We start from the raw sequence: 21,568 nt of genomic DNA, 5'->3' as shown, positions 1-21,568 counted from the left end.
CAGACTGCATGGAAGACACCCAGCCATGAACCTACAGGATGCAGACTGCAGGTAAGGCACCCAGCCAAGAAACACACAAGAAGGAGACTGCAGGGAAGGCACCCAGCCAAGAAACACACAAAAAGCAGACTGCAGGGAAGGCACCCAGCCAAGAGCCACACATGATGCGGACTGCAGGGAAGGTACCCAGTGAAGATCCACACAAGATGTAGACTGCATAGAAGGCACATAGACAAGAATCTCACAACATGCAGACTCTGCAGGGAAGGAAACACAACTAGGTGCCACCCAAGATGTAGACTCTGCAGTGAAGGTGCCACAGCCAGGAGGCATAGAAGGTGCAGACTCTACAGAATGAGTACCACAGCTAAAAAACACACAAGATGTAGATTTAACAAGGAGTCACTAAGATTCAGACTCTACAGAGGGAGGAAACATCCCAGCTAACAGCCACACAAAATTAAGACTCTACAGAGAAAGCACCCCAGCCAAAAGGCCCACGTGATGCAGACTTTGTAGAGAAGGCATCCCAACCAAGACCCACCTAAAGCAGCCAAATGGTGCAATGCAGCAATCTTAACTGTTATACCAATATCACACATCAATAAAGATTTAAAAAACAACAAGAATTTGTGCCCACTTGGCACAACTGCCTCTGACCCACGGTGGTGTAGACGTTCTGCCAGGTAAAATGATTTGCTGAGGATCACACAATTATTCATGCAGGGCTAACCAAATGGAAGTGTGAACCTGGCTCTAAATGATGGTGACATTTCAACACCATCTGCAAAAATGGGAAAAAAGGTTATGGATGGATAGACACAAGTTGCAGTTAGAAACTAAGGGAATCAAATACACAATTGCAGAATAAACGTCATCAGCAGCTGATAACCTTAATCCTCGATGTTAATCTGTTAAACTAACAATTTTACTTTTAAATAGTCAGAGTTACAAATGTATTGTTATATCAAGTGTGGGATGGGTATACCTCTCAACTATCCAGATTTTCACAGAATATCCAAATATTTATACCATATTTTTGTCTGCTTTTCATAAAATGTGTGGTTTTCTGGCAAATCACTGAGGAATGAAGTCACTTAATAATGACATACATTTAAGTTTCACAAGTGTTTCACACTTTATATCCTTCAGAAAATGCATCCTAACACAAATAAGAGTATTCTAGCAACATTATAAGTTTGTAAGCTCAATTTTTAAAAGCTGTGCCTATTTTTGACCCATTGTCCCCTCATTATTTTTGTCTCTGTCCAGATTTCTTGCACTAAGAAGTTGAGAGGTATGGGGATGGAGGGTGGGGGTTGGACAACCCCTGGAGAAACTACTTGATTTCTTATTTTCTTTGAACCCAGTACTGTCTGTGTGTTGTAGTTCATAATTAACCTATGAAATGCACCTATGTTAACAAAACAGAAATGGAAGTTATTATACCTATAAGCAGCAATGATGACACAGTGAATGACATTTTCTTGTCTTACTTTTCCATAGTCTAGGAATCAGCTCTGATCTCTGTTTCACTCTCTCTGTGGAATATACATGTTGTTATTGCATTTGCATTATCATACCGTTCTCCTTCAAAAAATATAGATATATACATAGATAGATAGATAGATAGATAGATAGATAGATAGACAGATAGCTAGACAGAGAGAGAGAGAATGTTTGATCATCTGCGCTTAAATTCTCTTGAAGTTAATTTTACCCATGTGTCCAAGTATGTCAGACTAGGAAGGGTATGAAAAGGAATACTTCACTTATATGTTCAAAAAATAATAAATTAAGGTACTCAGACCTGGTAGTGTATTACATGGTTGCTCTAAAGAGGTCCTATGAAATAATCATATAATATTACAGTGCTGAAATAACTGAATGCAAGTGACATTAACACACATGATCTCTACTCCATCTCAGTAGTTACTGAAGCTCACTCACTTGAAACTATGAAAAATATACTTTACTGGAAAGTTATCATGCAACTAATAACTCAATAATGTCATACTTTTAAAATTCAGTTTTATGTGCATAACTGCAGTGCTAATACATTCATTATTTAAACTGTCTTTTTTATGGTGGGGAGCAACATTATTCACTGTCATGAAGTATACCACAACTGCCCAGTTTTTGTGATCCACAGAATCAAGATACAATTTTGCATATCTAAGCTATCTGAATCCAAAAATATACACATGCTGTGTGTCCCTATATACTGCAGTTTTGTTTTGTAAACAAAACTAGTATAATGTTCTATAAACCATAGTACTTTGTAATGTTTTTCAGACTGTAGTGTCACTGATGTTAATGGTATGATATTCAGATATAACAATACAGCTGCCCTATCTCATAAAAGTACATAGAAAAATGGTGTGAATAATATTTCTTTATCCAGTTGTATCTATTGTTAAGTGTCAATGAACACTGCTTTTCTATCTGAAAGCATATAAAAAGAAATTGAAAATAGCAAGAAAACATCTTCATTTTTAATATCACCATTCATGCAAGCTGAGGAGTGATTCTACTGTCCTTTTATCTTAGTAATACAGATGAAATTAGCATTTTTTTAACTTCCATTCTATACATCTTTTATACCTCATGTTGCTCTTACTACAGGCTGTACGCTTTATTTCTTTTGCACTCCTCTTTGATTTAGGCTGTTCAAAATGGGCGGGTTTCTCTCTAGATGGGCTTTTAGGAGGTATTATTAGGCTCTGAGGGTGGGACTAGCAACAGCCGAGATCCTCAGATACTGTAGAGTAGGTGTATAGGAAGGGTGGGCGTATGTTGACACAGCAAGGGGAAGCTCCAGTGACTGGGAGGAGTTTTTCAAGCCAGGAAACCCGTGTGTGTGTGAGTGTGTGCATGCATTACTGAGGGGCGAGAGAGAGAGAGAGAGAGAGAGAGATCTGACAAAGAGAAGGCATACAGAACCTATGTCAGAGACAGCGAGAAAAAGAAAGACAGCTGACAATTTTCACTACTTGCTGGGGAACAGAATGAGTTAGATTTAACAACTCAGTCCCCGTTTCTTCACAAGTCCCTATTGCAACTATGTACTGCCTTGGGGTACTCACCTGTTACCTGTGTGTCACCAGCTCCTGGATCTGAAAACCTAGACAAGTGACAGCTTTAGTTCTATTTCCCAACCTTTGTGCAGAAACATACCTAAGGCATGGATACTTGCTTCTGGCTGATCTTAGAAATTCTAACTTTGGGAATTTGAATTTGAAAAAGAAGGAAGAAAAATGTTTCAAATCTGCACCTTTGATGGATTTGAGGGGCGAGATGAGATTCTACTTTATATGAGGCAGAATAAGGATATAAGTTTGATCTGTGGTCCCTTTCCCTCCCCAGCGGAAATGGGAAATCGCTTATAGCTGATTTCTGTTCATAAAGGTCTACTTTTTTTCTCTGAATTTTACTGGTTGTGCAGTGTGGGAATATTTCTCCACATACCCAACCATCTGTGTGAAGCCTGGGATCAAACCTTGAATGTTGGATACATAATAATTTTATGGTGTTTGCCTAAGTGGAGTTCCAAGATGCCTTTCCATCCTGTGACAGCTGCCCTTATGTACAGGGGGATCTATACCATCCCTGACATTATCACAGAACAGGCCCCTGTGGAACTCCCCGAGGATGAACTGGAAGGTCAGTATAAATGGTTCTTTAAAGGTCCAGAGCCAATCACCCTGCTGCCCTATTAAACACAATCTGAGTGAACAATTAAATACTAAGGAATTGTAAGGAAAAGCTTGAAATCTTCCACTGATAGTTGTTCTGCTCTGACAACTTGCAGTATAATATTGGAATGGGGGGGGGTAATTTTCCATGTTTTGAAGCACTGCATGTTGTGTTGTCTGAGGATCTGTCCACTGCTGCAGATATGGTTCCCAGCTACTAGTGGTTTTAAGCAATAAATAAATATATCTAAGCCTAGATTTTTGTCATTGTGTCAGGTTGTAGAAACAAATCAAGTGGTCATCAGAATTCCAATCTGCATGCTCAAAAAAGTGGAATAAATTACTGCAATAAAAAAAGTGATGAGGCACAGTGAAATATAATGAAGCAGACAAAGATATAATACAGTCAGAAGAGCAAATTGTGTATGAGTCTGTTTTTTTTTTTTTACTGCTGTTCTTTCACATAAGCATTCAGTTTTGTTCTGTATGCATTCAGAAGGTACTAAAAGTATCTCAGGTCAGCTCCTCGGAAATAAGGTTGATTCATTCTCAGCACCTGGGTAGAATGCAGTTACATGTCTCTTATGAAATCATGCCAGTCACACTGCAGCCAATATTTTCCAAGGAAGAACACTTGTGTGATTGTGCCAGACTTACGTATATGTGTGTGTGTATGTGTGTGTGTGTGTGTGTGTGTGTGTGTGTGTGTGTGTGTGTGTGTGTGTGTGTGTGTGTGTGTGTGTGTGTGCTACTAATGTCTCTAATATTTGCATGAAAACATAGTTTTTTTGAGACAGTATGTATGTGTGTGTGTGTGTGTGTGTGTGTGTGTGTGTGTGTGTGTGTGTGTGTGTGTGTGCGAATGCTCACTACTAATGCCTGCAGTATTGTTGTGAAAACATAGCTTGTTTGTGTGTGTGTGCATGTGTACATGTGTGTGTATGTCTGTGTATTGGTGATGGCGATGATTGTGTATTATTTCATATTCAATACTTAATATGGCTTTTTTTCTTGTGATTTTTCAGTGTGACCAGTGCCATGTATAAAAGCCTGGAACTGCTGTACAAACCGTATGCAAATGAGCTGCAGTGTTCTTTGATCAAAAATCTCCACTTGTTTTCATAGGCACCGTACGTGTAACAGTTTGCAGGGATTCAGATAAAGAATGTGACGTGTGTGTTTAACTTGCAGATCATGTGTGAAATCCATATGCATTTATTCCCGACTCTTTTTGCATTACCTGCCAAAAAAAATTAAATGAAATCTCTACTCTGGCATTCTAGAATAAGACTTGTCCCTATGCATATTCAGTCAGTAACTTAGCACTTCTATCAAAGCTTTATGATGGCTAAGGCAAGATAGATAATGGAGTGAAATAAATCAGTCTTTGATGCTGGCTACTCATTTATTTGACTTGGCTTGTCAGTGGTCTCAACAGTAAAGGGGTTGTGCATTTACTGACAGATGATTAGCAGCAGCGGCATCAGGAAACTAAAGGTTTTAACACAGGAGACAAATGCCTTGTATACAATGTGCTTAGATGTGAATAAGACAGGCAGACAAATTGATGCTTGACTGTCAGAGTGATCACCTTTTTGCATTGCATTGACATATTTTATTATTCCCCTTCATACAGCTTCAGAGATTTACCTTTTATATATGTTCACACACACACACGGAGACACACACATACACACACACACACACACACACACACACACACACACACACACACACACACACAAACAGACACACATATATAGTTATATGAATGTACATTTCTGTAAATAAACAACATCATATTCAGGACTTTGAATAAAGATGTTTGTTTTTCCTGGGAATACTCATAAATAGAAATAATAATGACAAATCAACCCATATTCTATTAAAATGACATAAGTCCCTTTAGAAAGCTTTGCACACTTGGACCTGTCATGAAAGGCCAGTTGTGCAGGTAGGCAGATAAAGGTCACACATTTTGTTCACTTGATCCTTTCTGACTTGCACAGCTGCACCGAAGTTTCACAAAGCTTCCTTTGTCATTAAAAACACATCACATCTTCTCCCACCCCATCCTAGCCGAAGCACTCCAGGTGTAGGCAGTAGAAACTAGGAAATGCATTTTTGTTGGTAATGCAGGTCATGACTGGGTTGCAGTCCTCTGCACCTCTGTAAGGACAATCTAGTTTACAAAGAAGAGTAGACAGATATTCAGAATGATAGGCTATGGAAATCTAGGAAGGTAAACACATTCTTACAACACATCTTACATATAGCAAGGTGCACAGTTACATAGACAGAAAGATTGGGAAGGGAAAACAAATGGCATGGATTTTTGTTTGTTTGAAGACAGGAATTCAATCCATATTTATTTTGCTGAAATGTCTTTTTGGGATTTTCATGCATATATATTTTCATGCAAGTATACTTTGAAATCCTTCAATAACTAATACTTGTGGACTGAAGACAAATTAACAATCAAACATGTTTGTGGTATTACATTCTTTTAACAGTGATACTCCCTGTTGGCAGATGAATCACTTATATCATCTGTATGTATATAATATTAATGCAAGCGCAGTGCAGGTATTTTACAAATATCTACGATCTATACACTGCACTCAAATATATGAAATATGAAGTTCACTTATTTTCCCACTGCTGTGCTGAAAGCTCATTTAGAAAAAATACAGAAGTGCACAGACTGATTTTGGCTAGCCTCTCACTAATGGGTTTCTTGAGATGTCTAACTATACCGTCTCCATTATTGTTGTGCCATTGACATGGTTATGATGCATTGAGTAGGTAACACCTGTAAACTGGAATGTACTGCATACACCAACCCCTTGTCTTCTGAACAGTTCACAAGGTAGCTCGAACATATTGTTTTCTGAGATACAGTTTGGTAACTATTGTCTGCTCCCTTCTTTGACAGAATATTCCTTCGTTGCATTAATTCTGCAGGTTTAGAACTGGTAATGATGTAAACCTTTGATGTTTGTGGACTTATTTATGTGAATTTTGAAATATTTTTTAAAACTTGTAGATCAGTAATTTTTCAGGCCAGTGGTTTAGATCAGCTGACTTTCTTTTATATAGGTACAGTAAGATAGCCAAAAAAAAACCCAGTATACACACATTTATAAACAAATTCATTTTGAAACAGGGGACTTGGTAGTAAATGCACAGCAGGTTTTATTCTAAAATATCAAAAAAGAAGGTGGAAATACAGGTTTGAATAAGGACAGAGTAGCACAGAGCTGTGTCAGAAATGGCTGAAAAGCAACAGTCAGAGATATTTGATATGATCACCATCAACAAAAATATTTTAGCGGGTCTTCTGCAACCTAGTATCATGAAAGATCCATTCTATCTAAGAGCACTAGAGTTTTCTGCAGTTTGATAAAGGTTGACAGAGCAACATGGTGCAACAAGCATTGTACTCCTTATGCAGTCATTGTGTCCGTATAAAAAATAGTGAAGCTCTGTCATGACTCCCTGCTGCAGTGCCTTCCAAGTGATGTAAGAATCAGTAGTTACAAGAGCAGACTGGTGTTATACTGGTGCATACAAACGGAGCACATGTTGACTCAACATATGCCAGTGTGACTAGGTTTAGTTACCATTTAAATGCATTCTGGGCAAGTAATGCTTACTCAGTCCAAACACTTTAATCATTGTACAACATCTGGTGTGTACTGAGCAGATATATATATATATATATATATATATATATATATATATATATAGATAGATATATAGATATATATATAGATATATATATACACACATCATACAGTAAGGCATTAACAGTGACACCAAGGCAGTTGTAATTATTTGAACAGTTATGAGCATGGTTCTTTTGGACCCATGTTTAACAGAGCAGCAGAATGAAGGTGTATCTTAAGCAAAATCAGTATAGAGATGGAGGGAATGTAGGAAAGGCTAGAAGCAGCAGGATAAGGGAAGAGTTTGTAGGAGCAGAAGGGAGAGATATGGTGAGGGACTAGGAAGAATTAGCCTGGAGTGTCACAGGAGCCACATATTATTATGATAGCCCTAGGTATAGAATGGTGTATGTTTCAGATATGATTGCTGTAAAGTACTGTGTCAGTTCTACAAAAAGCTGGATTGATACAAACACCCATGGTGCTAGCCATAATTCTGTGTACATACTTCTTTACTAATATATCTGTGATATAAGTTCAAAGCTCACTGAGTGATTATTACAGTCATCCTGACCCAGAGGTTGACAACAAAGCCACATGCTAAGTGTTGCATGTAGGTTTAATTATCAGGGTGTAAGCTATTACATGCAAAGCTTTTGAAGTCTCTATACATCAGACTGTAACAGCAGTGAAACATCTATACATGTGTGTTGGAAGGAGAGACAGAAGGGGACCTTCATTGTGAGGCACATTTACATACTTGTCAACACTCTCACCTTAAACAGCTTCTCAAAGCAATAGGGACCCCTCACATATCAGATTGTGTATTGCTCTCCATATTACAAGCTACTGTCTTGCGGTGCTGGGGGCAGTGGAGGGTATAATGGTGGGTGATACATGGCCAGCAGATTAGGGTTGGCAGATGCGCAATGTTTTTGTAGTACATCCATTAAGCTTGCTTTGTGAAATCTGCATTGTGTGTATACTTAACCATTTTTGATTTTGCCTTTGTCTCCATAGATGTTGCCTGGAATACTTTATTCCAAAGATGCAGTTAATGGAACTTGGCAAACAAAGGTGTGCTAAATAGCAATGGCTGGCAATCTACTTACATTTGTCCCTTCAAATGATTTATGTTTAACTGTTGCTGAACTCATATATGTAGAACTAAGTTTTAACTAATTTTTGCCAGAAACTGCATGAAGTATATTTATTTGCTTCTTACAGAAATTCAGCATTTATACATTTTTTCATTACTGTAGTTTGACATGGGGTGGCCACGGTGGTGCAGCTGTTAGCATTGCCACCTCACAGCAAGAGGTTCACTGGTTCAATTCTCAGCTGGGGTGCCTACTGTGTGGAGTCTGCATGTCCTCCCTGTGGTTGCGTGGGTTTCCTCTGGGTACTCCGGTTTCCTCCAACATCCCAAAGACATGCAGTAGGTGGATTGGACACTCTAACTTGGCCCTAGGTGTGTGTGTGTGTGTGTGTGTGTGTGTGTGTGTGTGTGTGTGTGTGTGTGTGTGTGTGTGTGTGTGTGTGTGTGTGTGTGTGTGTGTCTTCTGTGGAAGGTTGGGCGCCGGGCTGGCAACTCGACACTGTAAAACTCCACTGCCAATCATGAGCGGACAGATGATCCACTGTGGCGACCCCTAACCAGGAAAAGCTGGAAGAAGAAGAAGACTGTAGTTTACTGTGAAAATAAGAGGGATTATACAAGCTTTGAAACACCAACTCTTACTACTACAGATCCATGATTCCATGAAGAGAATAGTGAGTGAGTGCTGACCTAGGAATCAGATTCTGCCCCTCTGCTCACAACATGCTTCCTATATATAGTGTTGATGCATTGCATGCATTAGAATTGCCAGTGTTCAGTATAGACACATGTTCAGTATAGACACATGCTCACTATTAATGGGAGCACCTTAAAATAGTGCATTGTTCTAAGGAAAAGATGCACAGTGTGCAGAAAGACAGTCAGATATAAACAGAAAAACAAAACGTGGATTTACTAGAGAGGTTAATAGTTCTACTGATCAACCAGCATGATGGCATAGAGGAAAGCCCTTACTTTAACTGAGATAACTGAATTTTGAGGAGTATCATGGGTCTTGGAAGAGCCATACAGGGGGATGAGAGACCATGGCAGATTCTGACTTGTTCATCCAGATGGAAGGCAGAAGTGGTTTCAGTTGGCTAATCACTGTCCCACACAAGTGGTGACTTGTGCAGTACCAAATGCAGGCAGACTGAGGATGTGAGCTTAGCTCTACCATGCTGGTGATAGGAACATTCAATAGCACGTGTTGTTGCAGACATGCATAAAGACAAGGCATACCATGGCCCTACAACAATGTCGGTGCTCATGTCAACCACCTATGTGCAGAACTACAACTTAATAGGAAAAAACACAGTTATTATTTGTAGCTAGATGAAGTAACCAAAAAAGGTAATTGAAGGGGTCATGCACTTTCTTTGGCTGCGGAAAATTAGGACTAGTCTAGGGGAAGAGAAGCCAGATACTCAGGAAGTTGGATCAAAAGCTTTTCCCCACCCCTTGGTAGCGCATGACAAATTGCTTCATATAAGGGTTTAAATTCATCCACTGCTGCCTGGATGACATTGCTGTCTGGTCAGCACACCCCCAACTGATAACCCTATGGGGTGAGGTATATTGAGGAATTATGTGCGCATGTCTCATTAAAGGAGGTTTGATGGTTGGTAAGCACAGACAATGTTCCCATGATCCATTCTTAAAGGCTGAGGCATATGTGTTATGGACAGAAAAGTATTCAGTTGTTCAGCGGAAGAATTAACAAATAGTAGTATGGCCTGTTGAAATCCATAGATTCACTATGCCATAAAAGAGACTTTTTTCATTCAGATTTATAAAAGCTATTCCCAGGATGCAGATCTGTACAGTACAAGACATGCATAACACAGAGTAAAGTGAAGATGTTTTAAGCTTTGGCAGATGCAGGTCAAGAGGACCAATTGCTGAAGAGTGGGCAGCTCTTCACAAATGAGAAGTCTTTTTGAGTGCCTGCCATTTTAATAGCTAAAGGGGCACATTCACATAAAGTAACTGCCTTGCTTCAATAATGTATGAAATGTTGTCTTAGTTCAGGCATAGTCCTTGCTTATAGCTGGAGTTATATCAAATGCAGTGGGGCTAGTTGATAATACTACATCACATCTTTTTGCAGAATATTATTAAATCAACAGTGAGCAAAACACATTTTATTAATTAGAGTTCTGTTTTGCAAACAGCCACAAACCTTTACAGAAGCTGACCAGAGTCTCTAAATTATATCTTTAGGCTGGCAGACAAATATGATATCTTGTATAAAATAGCTTTATCACCTGCTGACTTATGGTTTATAGTTGATACTGGACATGGATATTCTGCTGTAACATTTTGCGATGTGTGTTAATGTCAAAGCAAGATGCAGAGTATATGCATGTCGTGTATTTCTACAGTTACAAAAAATGGCACAGAAATGGTGGACAATAATTCCTGTAGAGCATTAATGTGGCTAGTCTCAGGTGCATTTGCATTGTTATTTTGTCACACCACATGACTTTAAAACATTAGTAGCAATGAAAAGAAAAACAACGTTGGCCAGAGTTGTATAAAAATAAAAGCAATCTCATTTAATGCAAGTTGAATTATCAGTTGTCTCTGCCTGGTATTTGTTAACTTGAGTTAAATTATTCACAAATGTATTGACAGGGTGATAGGTCTTCATTTGGCATAGCACTTGACAAGAATACAAATGACGTCATTTAGCAAGGAAATAAGCTGATGGAAGATGCTGTTACCTTTATCATAAAAACCTGATGTTTAACAATTTACAAACCAGACGCACTTGCAATCCAGTTGAAGAACAGTGCAAAATTTGCTTGTTTTTCATCCATCTGCATGGGTATTACAGAACTGTCTCAGAATGCCGCATTGACTAGCTCAAAACTAGTTTGCAGTCTGCTCTGCAATTTGCATTAGCTGTACTAGTCATATTTAGTGACAGGCATGTTGAAGTCACTGCGTAGAGTAGTAACCCTGTCTGCAAGCATTTTATAGCACTAATATGAGTACTGATACTGACTACAGAAATCAATGGTGCCCCATGATGTGATAAATCAAAGTTACATTCAAATGCTGTTTTAACAACATCCTTTAATAGTGATGACATATTTATTCACATTTTACATGATGTAGGTTGAAGAAGAAAGAACAGATTTGTCTGCATGACTGGTAAGGATGTTTAGACAATTAAAAGTTTGTATAAATGTCTGCAAAATATATGCTGATGTTGTACTGGATGCATATTTCTGTATTATTATATCGAACTCATTGGTAGGGTTAAATGGCTTCCAAAGAATTTCACTGGAATATTTTTTTTTCAAATCATATTTTAATGCAGTATCCATTAAAAAATAAAGAAACAAAATCAGTCTGGAATGTTAGATTACGCAACTCTTATAGACGAAAAAGAATTAGCCCATCAGCAACAGTATTTCTTTTCACCATAATGGACATTGAGATATATATATATATATATATATATATATATATATATATATATATATATATATATATACATATACATATATCTATATATAGAGAGTTGCTAGGTTTGCTAAATACATGTGACTGTGCCTTATATTTCCAGAAATGTAATATGCTCTAGATGTTTGTGTAAATTAATTGACAGTATTATTCCTTGAAATTAAAGCAAATGTGCTATGTATGTATATTTATGTTCAGATAATTTGATTGCTTGTTGATGAGCGGTGTACTGGCAGGGATGACTTTGTTTTTCTTATCCACAAAAGTTTTGTGTGAAGACACAACTGGCAGCAGTTTGCAAGAAACAAAATGGCTCCTTAAAACAGAGAAAAGTAAAATGTAATAAGATGTAATTAATGTTTAGGATACGCAATGGATATCACATCTCAGTTAAGTGAAACAAAAAGAGATTATTGTTTGACTCGTGTTTAGCGAAAGGGTATGTACTTGGCTTAGCAAAATCATAGAACTGGGGGATGAGAAAGATTTTCTTTCTCCTATGGTTACATGATCTCAACATTAGCTTATTTAGATGTATGGGGGCTGAAGGAGTGCTACTTCCATGTAGGGTACAGGGAGTTTATCCCTATTTAAGATAAGTACAAAAAAGTTTTGTTTTAAGTCATCTGTATTCAGTATTAACATAAAGTTATCAATTAGTTATGTTGCTATGTTTCCTCAGTTTGCCACTAAGCTATAGATTCTTAATTTTTTTGTTCTTTTCTGAGTACTCAGATAGCAAGGCCTTAATGCTTCATGACCTTTCATGATTAATGCTTTGTCCCATATCTTATTTTCCCCACAATAAAAGTAAGATTTTGGCAAATACAGAAATAAACCTATGTAATTTTGTCTAGTGCATTTCTACCAATGAGGAAATGCACAGAGCATTAGTAGCAACTTATTGTATTCTGACTTCATCTTCCCAGTTACTACTTTCAGACTGCTCTTCCCTCACTCATAGCTGATAAGCAATGTTAGAACTCAAAAGCTATTGAAAGTCCTTGGACAAACAAAATTATATTTTAATTTGTATAATGTATACATTTGTTAAGTGGGTAAATGAATTGTTATCATGGACCCTTTTCAGTCATGACCTACCAGGTCCAAAACAGCCAGGCAATCTACCAGCATGTTTCCTGGAAGGTGGAAAGAAACTGAAATACCCACAGAAAATCTATATAGATACAGAAGGGAACATGCTAACTCCTCATCAACAGTTACCAGAAATGAGGACTAAACCTTGGAGCTGTGACGCGGATATCTTAACCACTGAACTCCCATATTGAATAGGAATCAGAAGCTGTTTGATTAAATAGAACACAGCTCAGAAGGGGATCTGATCAGAAAACCTGGATAAAATTGTTCACCAGTTACCCTTGAAAAAGGAGTGCTTCTGTTGTACATTTATTTTCCCTGTTATACCTCACTTATGTGGGTGTGACTTATTTACTACTAAATTGGACCCAGGTGTGACTGCTGTTATTAGAAGTTCTTGCTTCTGATTATTTAATGCATCTGCCTATTTGATTCCCTGCTAGATGCTAATCCCATAGATGAAACATTTAAGGACCAGTAAAGCAGTTATTTCCCAGGGTACTTTTAGGATGATTTTTGTATAGACAATAAGAAAGCTGAGTCAGAGTTGTAAGAATCTAATAAGGTAATAACTGACAGTAATAGAAAAAGACAAATTTATGAGAATAAGGCAAAGATGATAGTTGAATATGTTCAAGTACTTTCATTAAGCCCATTAATACTGTATGGATATTTACCAAACCCAAGACATATGCCTGGATTGTAATGTAGCATCCATGTTAATGTGTGAACTGTCAGAAACCAGGCAGCCTAGACTGTTAGAAGTTTCAGGAAGTATAACATAGATGCTGATGAAGTGATTCATCTTACTAAAATAGCATATTGTCAGGAAAACCACTGTTTTCTGAATCTATGATGCTAGCAGTGTGCTTCTGAGGCAGAAGAGGCAGAGACTAACCTTTGTAACTGTGTGTGGTCCTGAGTGGGTCAACATTTAACAAATGTTTCAATCTGCTTATTAATATAACTAATTGGAATATGGTATCCACAGTTCTGCCTTAGGCAACAACCAGTATTTAATTCTTTAAGTAGGTACAGGTTGTGCAGGTATAAACTCTATGCAATTAAAAATATATAAATAAATATAACACTGTTGGTATTTCACACTGAAAGAAAATGATGGTGTGCTTTATTTCCATTTTGGTTTGCTTAAAAACTTCAGAAAGGGACAAGTAGAGGCCAGCTATAGACTTGGAATTAATAACGTAGACTGAAATGGATAGATTCCTCTAATGCAGGTGTTGCAGACACTTAAAATAGTATCCTGCTAGTGAGCAAATGGGAGGGAAGCCACATAGACAAAAGGTAGTAAATTTCTGGAAAGAGCAGGTGAAGACATTTAATGTATTTATTTTTTATGTTTTGATGACTAGGATGTTTGACTTAGCAGAGTTCATTTCCAGAAACAACAATGGCAGAAAAACGTTACCTGCAGTTACAATAGTGAAACAATCCAGAGCAACATAATACAATTCATATAATTACATAAATCATTTTAAGAATGGATAAAAGTGCTGCAGAAGAACCCCTGCAGTCAAGCAAACAAAAAGATCTTAAGTGAAATGCAACAGGGATGATATGTGATGGGTCAGTAAAACAGAAGGTAAGAAGAAGGGACACATCAGGCCAGATTAGCAGCCACTGTGCACTGCTGGTCTCTGTCCCCTTCATCAACTGTACTGCCCAGCTTAAGGCAACAAATTCAGTATAACTGTTACCTCTGAGTTCTCAAAATCAGGACAACCATCCATACATGGGTAAAGCCATGACTAGGAAGCTGTTTCATGTCACTCTGTGTCTTTGTTAAATGCATAATTGTATGACTTTAAAGTCCATTATCAGCTGCGGTGTAGGCCAAGAGGCACAGTTAGATAAAATCAACAGTGAATGGGCTCGAGCTATGTTTTACTGACATGATACCTAAATAAATTCAGAGCCAACAAAAATAAACTGTACTCAGAAATAGAAAACAGAGATATCTTAGTATTTTAGATCAACTTGAAAAGATGGCAGACTTGAAAAAAAATCTTAAATTAGGTCAAACATTCCACAAAAAAGGAGGCGGATTGTAGGAAACACAAACAAAATGATTCCCCAGTTATTCCAGGATGCAATAAAAGTATAAAGAAATGTAAAGCAATTAACAGCTTGGCTATTAATGTTTACAAAAGAGATTTAACTGTTGATGAGAGTTTGGTATTGAATAAAGGGTTGAAATATGTGCCTCCAGCTGTGGTTAATGATACTACAGTGATGGAAAAACTTACATTTTTTATAGACAGTTAAATTTAAAACTATGGATTTATACCAAGCATAATACTAGTTAGTAATTTCAAGTTGGTTCCTTTCAAATTTTGTACTTCCTCATTTAATCCCCTACCCTCATATGGTGAGGCAGTTTGAAAGCATGTATTTATTTGACATTTTTTACTGGGATAGTCTGTCTGGGTATGTACCCATTTTCAGCAGAGACCCAGGGAGAAAAGCCCCAAGTATATATCACATTTCATATTGCAATACATATAGAATTTGCATTTGTAACAGTAAATACAAAATTACATTTGTAACACTAATCCAGTGAGTCAAATATTTACAAAATACAGATAAACTGGGTCTATATAGTCAAATATTTACTTAACTGAGAGTCAACATGGTAGGTGCAAAGGAATGAAGTAAATTGTTGACAAGAGCATCTAAGGTTGTTATGGGGTGCTTAGGTTTAGATATACTAGTTAAGATAGACATGGTGCCTAAGTATTATGAGGAGAGTTTTATTGAGCACAGTAAAACAGTAAGACCATATGAAAGTTTGGTTAAACATATATTAAAGACATATAGAAGCTGTGATACAGAGTTTTCCTGAATGTACAAAGCACAAGGGTGAGTTTTTTTTTTTCATGTGGCTATATTAGAGGTAAGGAGAGCTACTGGAAATATGAAGAAAGAAAGTGATTATAGAGATATTAAAAGAAATTTGATAGGAATGCTTTCACAGATAATGGGCTGAAAGTAGATTTGAGCTTAATGTAGGACAGTAGCTGGTTATCCTGGGGTAGAGCAGGAGCAGAGCCATTATTTTTTAAAGTAATATTTTACATAGAGTTTAAAGGACTGGTAGGATGTATCTGTTCTAATGGAAGTAGGGAAGGAATTCTAGGCTATAGCAATGGAGTAGGAGTAGAGGGAGTGCCCTGCTGATTTGTTTGGTCTGTAGATAGTAAGTTGCTTTTGGTCATTTGATCGCAGAGGGTGACTAGAAGAGTATTCTTGAAGGGTTGAATTAAGAGCAGCACACTTGTCAGTATAGTTAGTGATCTTATATACAGTGAATAATTGAGTATATTTAAGGTATTTGGGCTGTCCTAGCCAGTTAAAAACTTTTAGTATAGTACAATGATGAGTACAGTATTTAGCACCAGTAGCGATTTTGGCAATTTTATTATAACACTGTTCCAGTTTCTGAATATTTGATTTCTGTAGATTTGTAAGACTGGGGGCATGGTAGAAGAAAGGAGGAAGGAGGTAAGGGTGAGGTTGAGGAAACTTTTAGCTCTGTAGAATGGACCTAATTTGTATGTATTTTTAAATGGCATTTTATATGTGGTAATCCAGTTTGAATGCCATCTATTATCATTCCTAGCAGCGTAGTTTGAAAGGATAATTCCTCACCGGTGCTATTGAGAGAAGATATTCTGGAGTTGGACATGGCCCCCAAAGACCTGCATGAAAATAGGGGCAATGATTTTGCATGTATGGACATAATTCAACAAAGGATAACAGAATGTCTTTAGACTGTCTAATTAATGATAAATCTATTCTTATCACAACTGCAAACAATAAGGTGGTTATTATGTATGGGATGTCCTGTTGTATGATGGAGAAGTATTTAACAACTGATGTTTCCTTTTATTGTACATGATCTTTTAATCTAACACGTAAATTTGAAGAGAGGATTTAGGCTATTTCTACTTATTGGAAGGACCAGAATGTAATCTCCCACTCTTTAAAACAGAAATTGATTATAGGAAACCCTATCCCACAGATATCCTATATCTTAATCAAAGTTCATAAAAATGAGGACTCTCTACCTGGAAGATAGTTTCTGGAAAAGGTTCAGTCACAGAGCCCATTGTTATGTATTTAAAAATGTTTAAAACCTTTGTTATTCATGCGTCAGTCAAGAATTAAAGATTCTCCGGGATTTGTGAAGATTATTTCAGGAATGGTATTAGAATGACAATGATGCATGTGTACTTTAGTTGTCCATTCATTATAGACATCATGATATAGATTTCAGAGCTTTGAAATATTGGTTGCATGAATCTGATTTGTATACTTCTGAATTCAGATATTTTTTTAATACAATTGACTTGAGTTAGCCTTTACTAAAATGCTTTTATTATAAAAGGAATGTTACTTATAACCTAGAGCTACTGCTATGGAGAGAGCATTTATCTCCATTTATGTGGATTTATTCTTGGTCTGTTTTGCAGTTCATTACATATATGATAGAGGCAAAGTGTTTTTTTATTACAATCAATGAACATTTGAAGACAATGCCCCAATATTTGTGTGTCTGCTTGTGCAGGTGACCATACCAATTTGCAAAGGTATGAGTGCTGCTTACATAATGATGACTCTGGTATTTCCTACTGGAGGCATAAATCTTTGTCTCAATATTTTTCACATTAAAAATCAGAGATCAGTCTTAGTGTACTCTGTTTACATATGGCTGGTATATAGGGTTATAGGAGTTTTGGGGCTTATAATTTTTCTCTTTGGTTAACACATAATCCTTCACTAGTAAAATAAAAAAAAAAGAAATAAGATCTCTTGTTACTTGTAACATTAAATGCATAGATTATCTGGTGGAATACTGTTGTGGCACATTCTATATTGGATAGACCCTGCACACATTCAAGAAAGGATTAATCCACGTTACGTAATATAAGATATGAGAAAAGCAACTGTGCCTTATTTGAACACACTTTAAATCACCTAGGTGCAACCTATACATTTATTGGAATCAATAGTTAACATTTGATTATAACATGATTGAACTGCATATACAATCCCGTTTAGAAAAAAAAAAAGAAAATAATTGTGGACAATCAAGACTGATGCTTTATTCGGGTCTGGACCAAATGAACATATATAATGGTTAAATTATAACATGGATATTGGACTGTTTGTTGAACATTTGTATTTTCTTTGGTTAATTTTGATAATATGATGATTTGATTTTATATAAAATGAAGAAAGAAATGGCTCTATCAGATTTGATTGTTTTACGCAAGGAAGCTACACATTAACAGTGAAATCAGTTTGCTTTATTTGTTTTCACCAATTAAAGACCAATTTTTACACTTCATTGGCATGCTGGAATTTTTTTGTGGAGTGTTTGAGTTCCTTGCACCCATACATTGTGGGGTTCCTGTTTACTGTTTGCGGCTGATATAAATTAAGTTGAACACAAGTCTGACTTACAAGATTCAGAGTAGATAAATTCTGTTTATGTTGACGTCTCACATGGTAATTCTGCAGAAATGCCAGTATAATGCAGAGGGAATATTAAGGGCCCACTATGTGTACAGTAAACCAGTGTGAGTGGGAATTCATTACATTAAAGTACAGCTAATTATGGTAATCTCTGCTGGCATCCAGTTACTTTACTATAAATGTAAAACAGCATCTATATAAATCTGAAAATACTGTATAGAGGCTCTAGCAAAATGACTGGCAATTTCAGAGTTGGCTACTATAAGTAATGCTCTACATATATACCTTTCAACTGCCCAAATGTTTGCAGAATGTCCAGATTTTTGCCTCATATTTTTGTTCTTTTCCTCATAAAATGTGTGGTCTTCTAGCAAATCATTGAAGAATGGAGTCATTAAATAATGACAGATATTTGAATTTTAGGCTCCATATCCTTCAGAAAAAAAAATAATATATATATATATATATATATATATATATATATATATATATATATATATATATGCGTGTGTGTGTGTGTGTGTGTGTGTGTGTGTGTGTGTGTGTGTGTGTGTGTGTGTACTAATGCCAAACCTGCTATTCTAGCAATGTTCTAAGTTTATAACAACTGTATTTAAAACTTGTCCCTATTTTCGGCCCCTTGTCTCCCCATTATTTTAGATTTTGTTCAGATTTCTTACACTAAGAGATTGAGAGGTATGCCTTCATAAAGAATGTTAGAGACCTTTATTTTAAATGTATTATATCTGTGTATATAAACTGTGGTTATGCAAATACAATATCAGCAAGTACAATGCAAAGAGAATTAGACAGTTAACAAAAACCTTCTGCCATCAAACTGTTTCAGGTAGATTTTTGGTTTCTTTTTTTACTTCCTTTGGTTATCTTATTCTGCCATACTGACCCCTTTAATTTCATCTTCATAGTTCATTAATATACAAGTTCTTTAGGTTTGCTAGTAAGAGCAATGTACAGCAGGTCCCACAATTCTGAAATTCTTTCCCTGGGAGCTGGAGAAGTATTTTTCCCTTTGTTACCCATAGATAATGAGATGCCAGCAAAAATGAAAATTTCAGTGGAAAGCATAACTCTCTACCTCTTAAAGCAAGATTTCAGGGTAAAGCCAAAAATAATTGGGGGACAAACACCCAAAATCAAGGACAATGTTAAAATATTGCCCTTACAAACTTGAAGTTGCTAGAATAACAGGTTTAGCATTAGCATGCATTTTCTGGAGGATATAAAGTCTGAGACACAAATGTTTATCATTATTCAGTCACTTTGACCCAAAAATTTTATAGGGACCAGACCAAAAATATGAAGCAAAAATCTATACAGTTGAGAGGTATGGTGCAAAGTGATAAAGGTGTTACTCAGTATGATTAGTGTGAAGATGTCTGTTACACCCTGTCCTGAAGGAAAAAAACAAGTGTAAGGTCCTGAATCCACTGCCACATGGACCCTTAGAAAGTGGATAATACTATAAACAAACAAACATGCTAAAACACTGGCAAGGACTGCACAAAAAAGGCCCAGTATACTGATATTTGTTGTTTTCTGCATAGTTTTAACAACTTCCAAATATTTTTTCTGTGTCATAGTTCAGAGTCTATCAAATCAAGATGATATCATGAAAAACTTCTCCTTTGTTCCTGAACACTCTGTTCCCTGATTAAATACATTCACAGGGCATGGCCAAAATCGGTGAGGTGTAACTGTCTGCTTATAAGCATTGCACTTCTCCCCATATAGGTTGATCTCTGATGGTCATCTTAAGGTGACATATATGCCCATATCCAAATCATTTGCTTAAAAACACACCGCTTAGTGTTATTTCTGAGCCCATCATATATCTATGTCTAAAAGCATTTACTTGAGGAGTTGCACCCACCCAGCATCTATAAACTGCCTTCCACATTAATAAAGTTTTTGCTAGTAGCACTAATCATTTGTTTGTGTCTTTCGGCTTTTTCCCGGTTAGGGATTGCCACAGCGGAACTCCAGTCCGCTAATGATTGGCAGTAGATTTTTATGTACTGGCTTGCCGCACTAATCATAAGGTCCTTTATTATATTTCTTTTAACTTCAGAGACTAGTTTACCATTAAATCCTTTTTGTTCCTGACTAAGCTTTTGAATATAATTAAATATGAGCCAGAGGTAATTAGTGGGAATGGGGCCATTTCTTTAGTAGAAGTTCTCCTTGTTCATGCTCTCTGACTGTCCCATTTTAATGATCAGGTCCCAACCAATGCTTCCGATTCTATGCTGGTGTGATCAGTTCTCAGCTGCTCCTGCTTTTCAGTTTCTTAGATTCGTCATGATTGTTTGTCCAGGCCATAAGAGAAATTCACCTAAAGCAGTGATATCAGGACCTCTCCCTAGATTCACGCCTCGAGATGATGTTTGCTGGCAAGCTCTTGTTAACTGAGTGATTTACACAGCTTGGTTGGTCTTAGCTCTGAAATTATGTGTTGAGCCACTCTGTGACCTCATTACCTTGAAGGCAAAGCAAAGGGGGTAGGAGGTTCTCCATGATACCAGTTAACTGGTAGGAAAGACCTAGCTGGATTAGGATAGACTAGACTACAGCAATAGAAACTGGTTCTTAGAATACAAAATGTCACATTACATAGACAAGAGGTTGAAAAACATCCATAGTTAGCTTTACCTCCTCAAACAACATTGGTTCTGAGACCAGACATCTTGATCAAAGTTAGCTATTCTACTGTAGATTTGCCCCTCAGGAAAACTATTGCATCTGTTTGGGGTAGTCACAAGCTCCAGTCTGGGTCCAGTTGAGTTGGTGTTTGTGCCAGTAGAGAAGAGGGTCTCCTGAATAAGACTGTAAATTGCAAAAAAGGAAATTGTTGCCTGCTGTTTGTACATATACATATAATAACTATGCAGAATATCCAACCTTCTTGGAATCACTGGATATGGTACTTTATATGGAACTACCTCCTGATTGTGGGAAGCTTCATTGTCCTTATGAAGAATGATTTAGAAGGATGGAGGGACAGGACTGGGAGAAAG

General features: G+C 37.0%; 1 protein-coding gene across 1 annotated transcript in view; it reads left to right on the top strand.

Annotated features, from left to right (window-relative positions):
* The first annotated feature begins 2,872 nt into the window (after positions 1–2,872).
* Positions 2,873–21,568, top strand: part of CABP7 (calcium binding protein 7) — a 1,920,152-nt gene continuing 1,901,456 nt past the window's right edge. Inside the window, exon 1 of the mRNA XM_044069326.1 lies at positions 2,873–3,663. Coding sequence (XP_043925261.1) covers positions 3,555–3,663 — 109 coding nt within the window. The 5' untranslated portion in view covers positions 2,873–3,554. The remainder of the gene's footprint in view (positions 3,664–21,568) is intronic.

Source organism: Protopterus annectens, chromosome 4.part0 (assembly GCF_019279795.1).
Source record: "Protopterus annectens isolate FY-2018-M chromosome 4.part0, PAN1.0, whole genome shotgun sequence".
NCBI lineage: Eukaryota > Metazoa > Chordata > Ceratodontiformes > Protopteridae > Protopterus > Protopterus annectens.
Note: the sequence above shows the minus strand (reverse complement) of the source record. Positions and strands in the feature narration are given on the sequence as shown.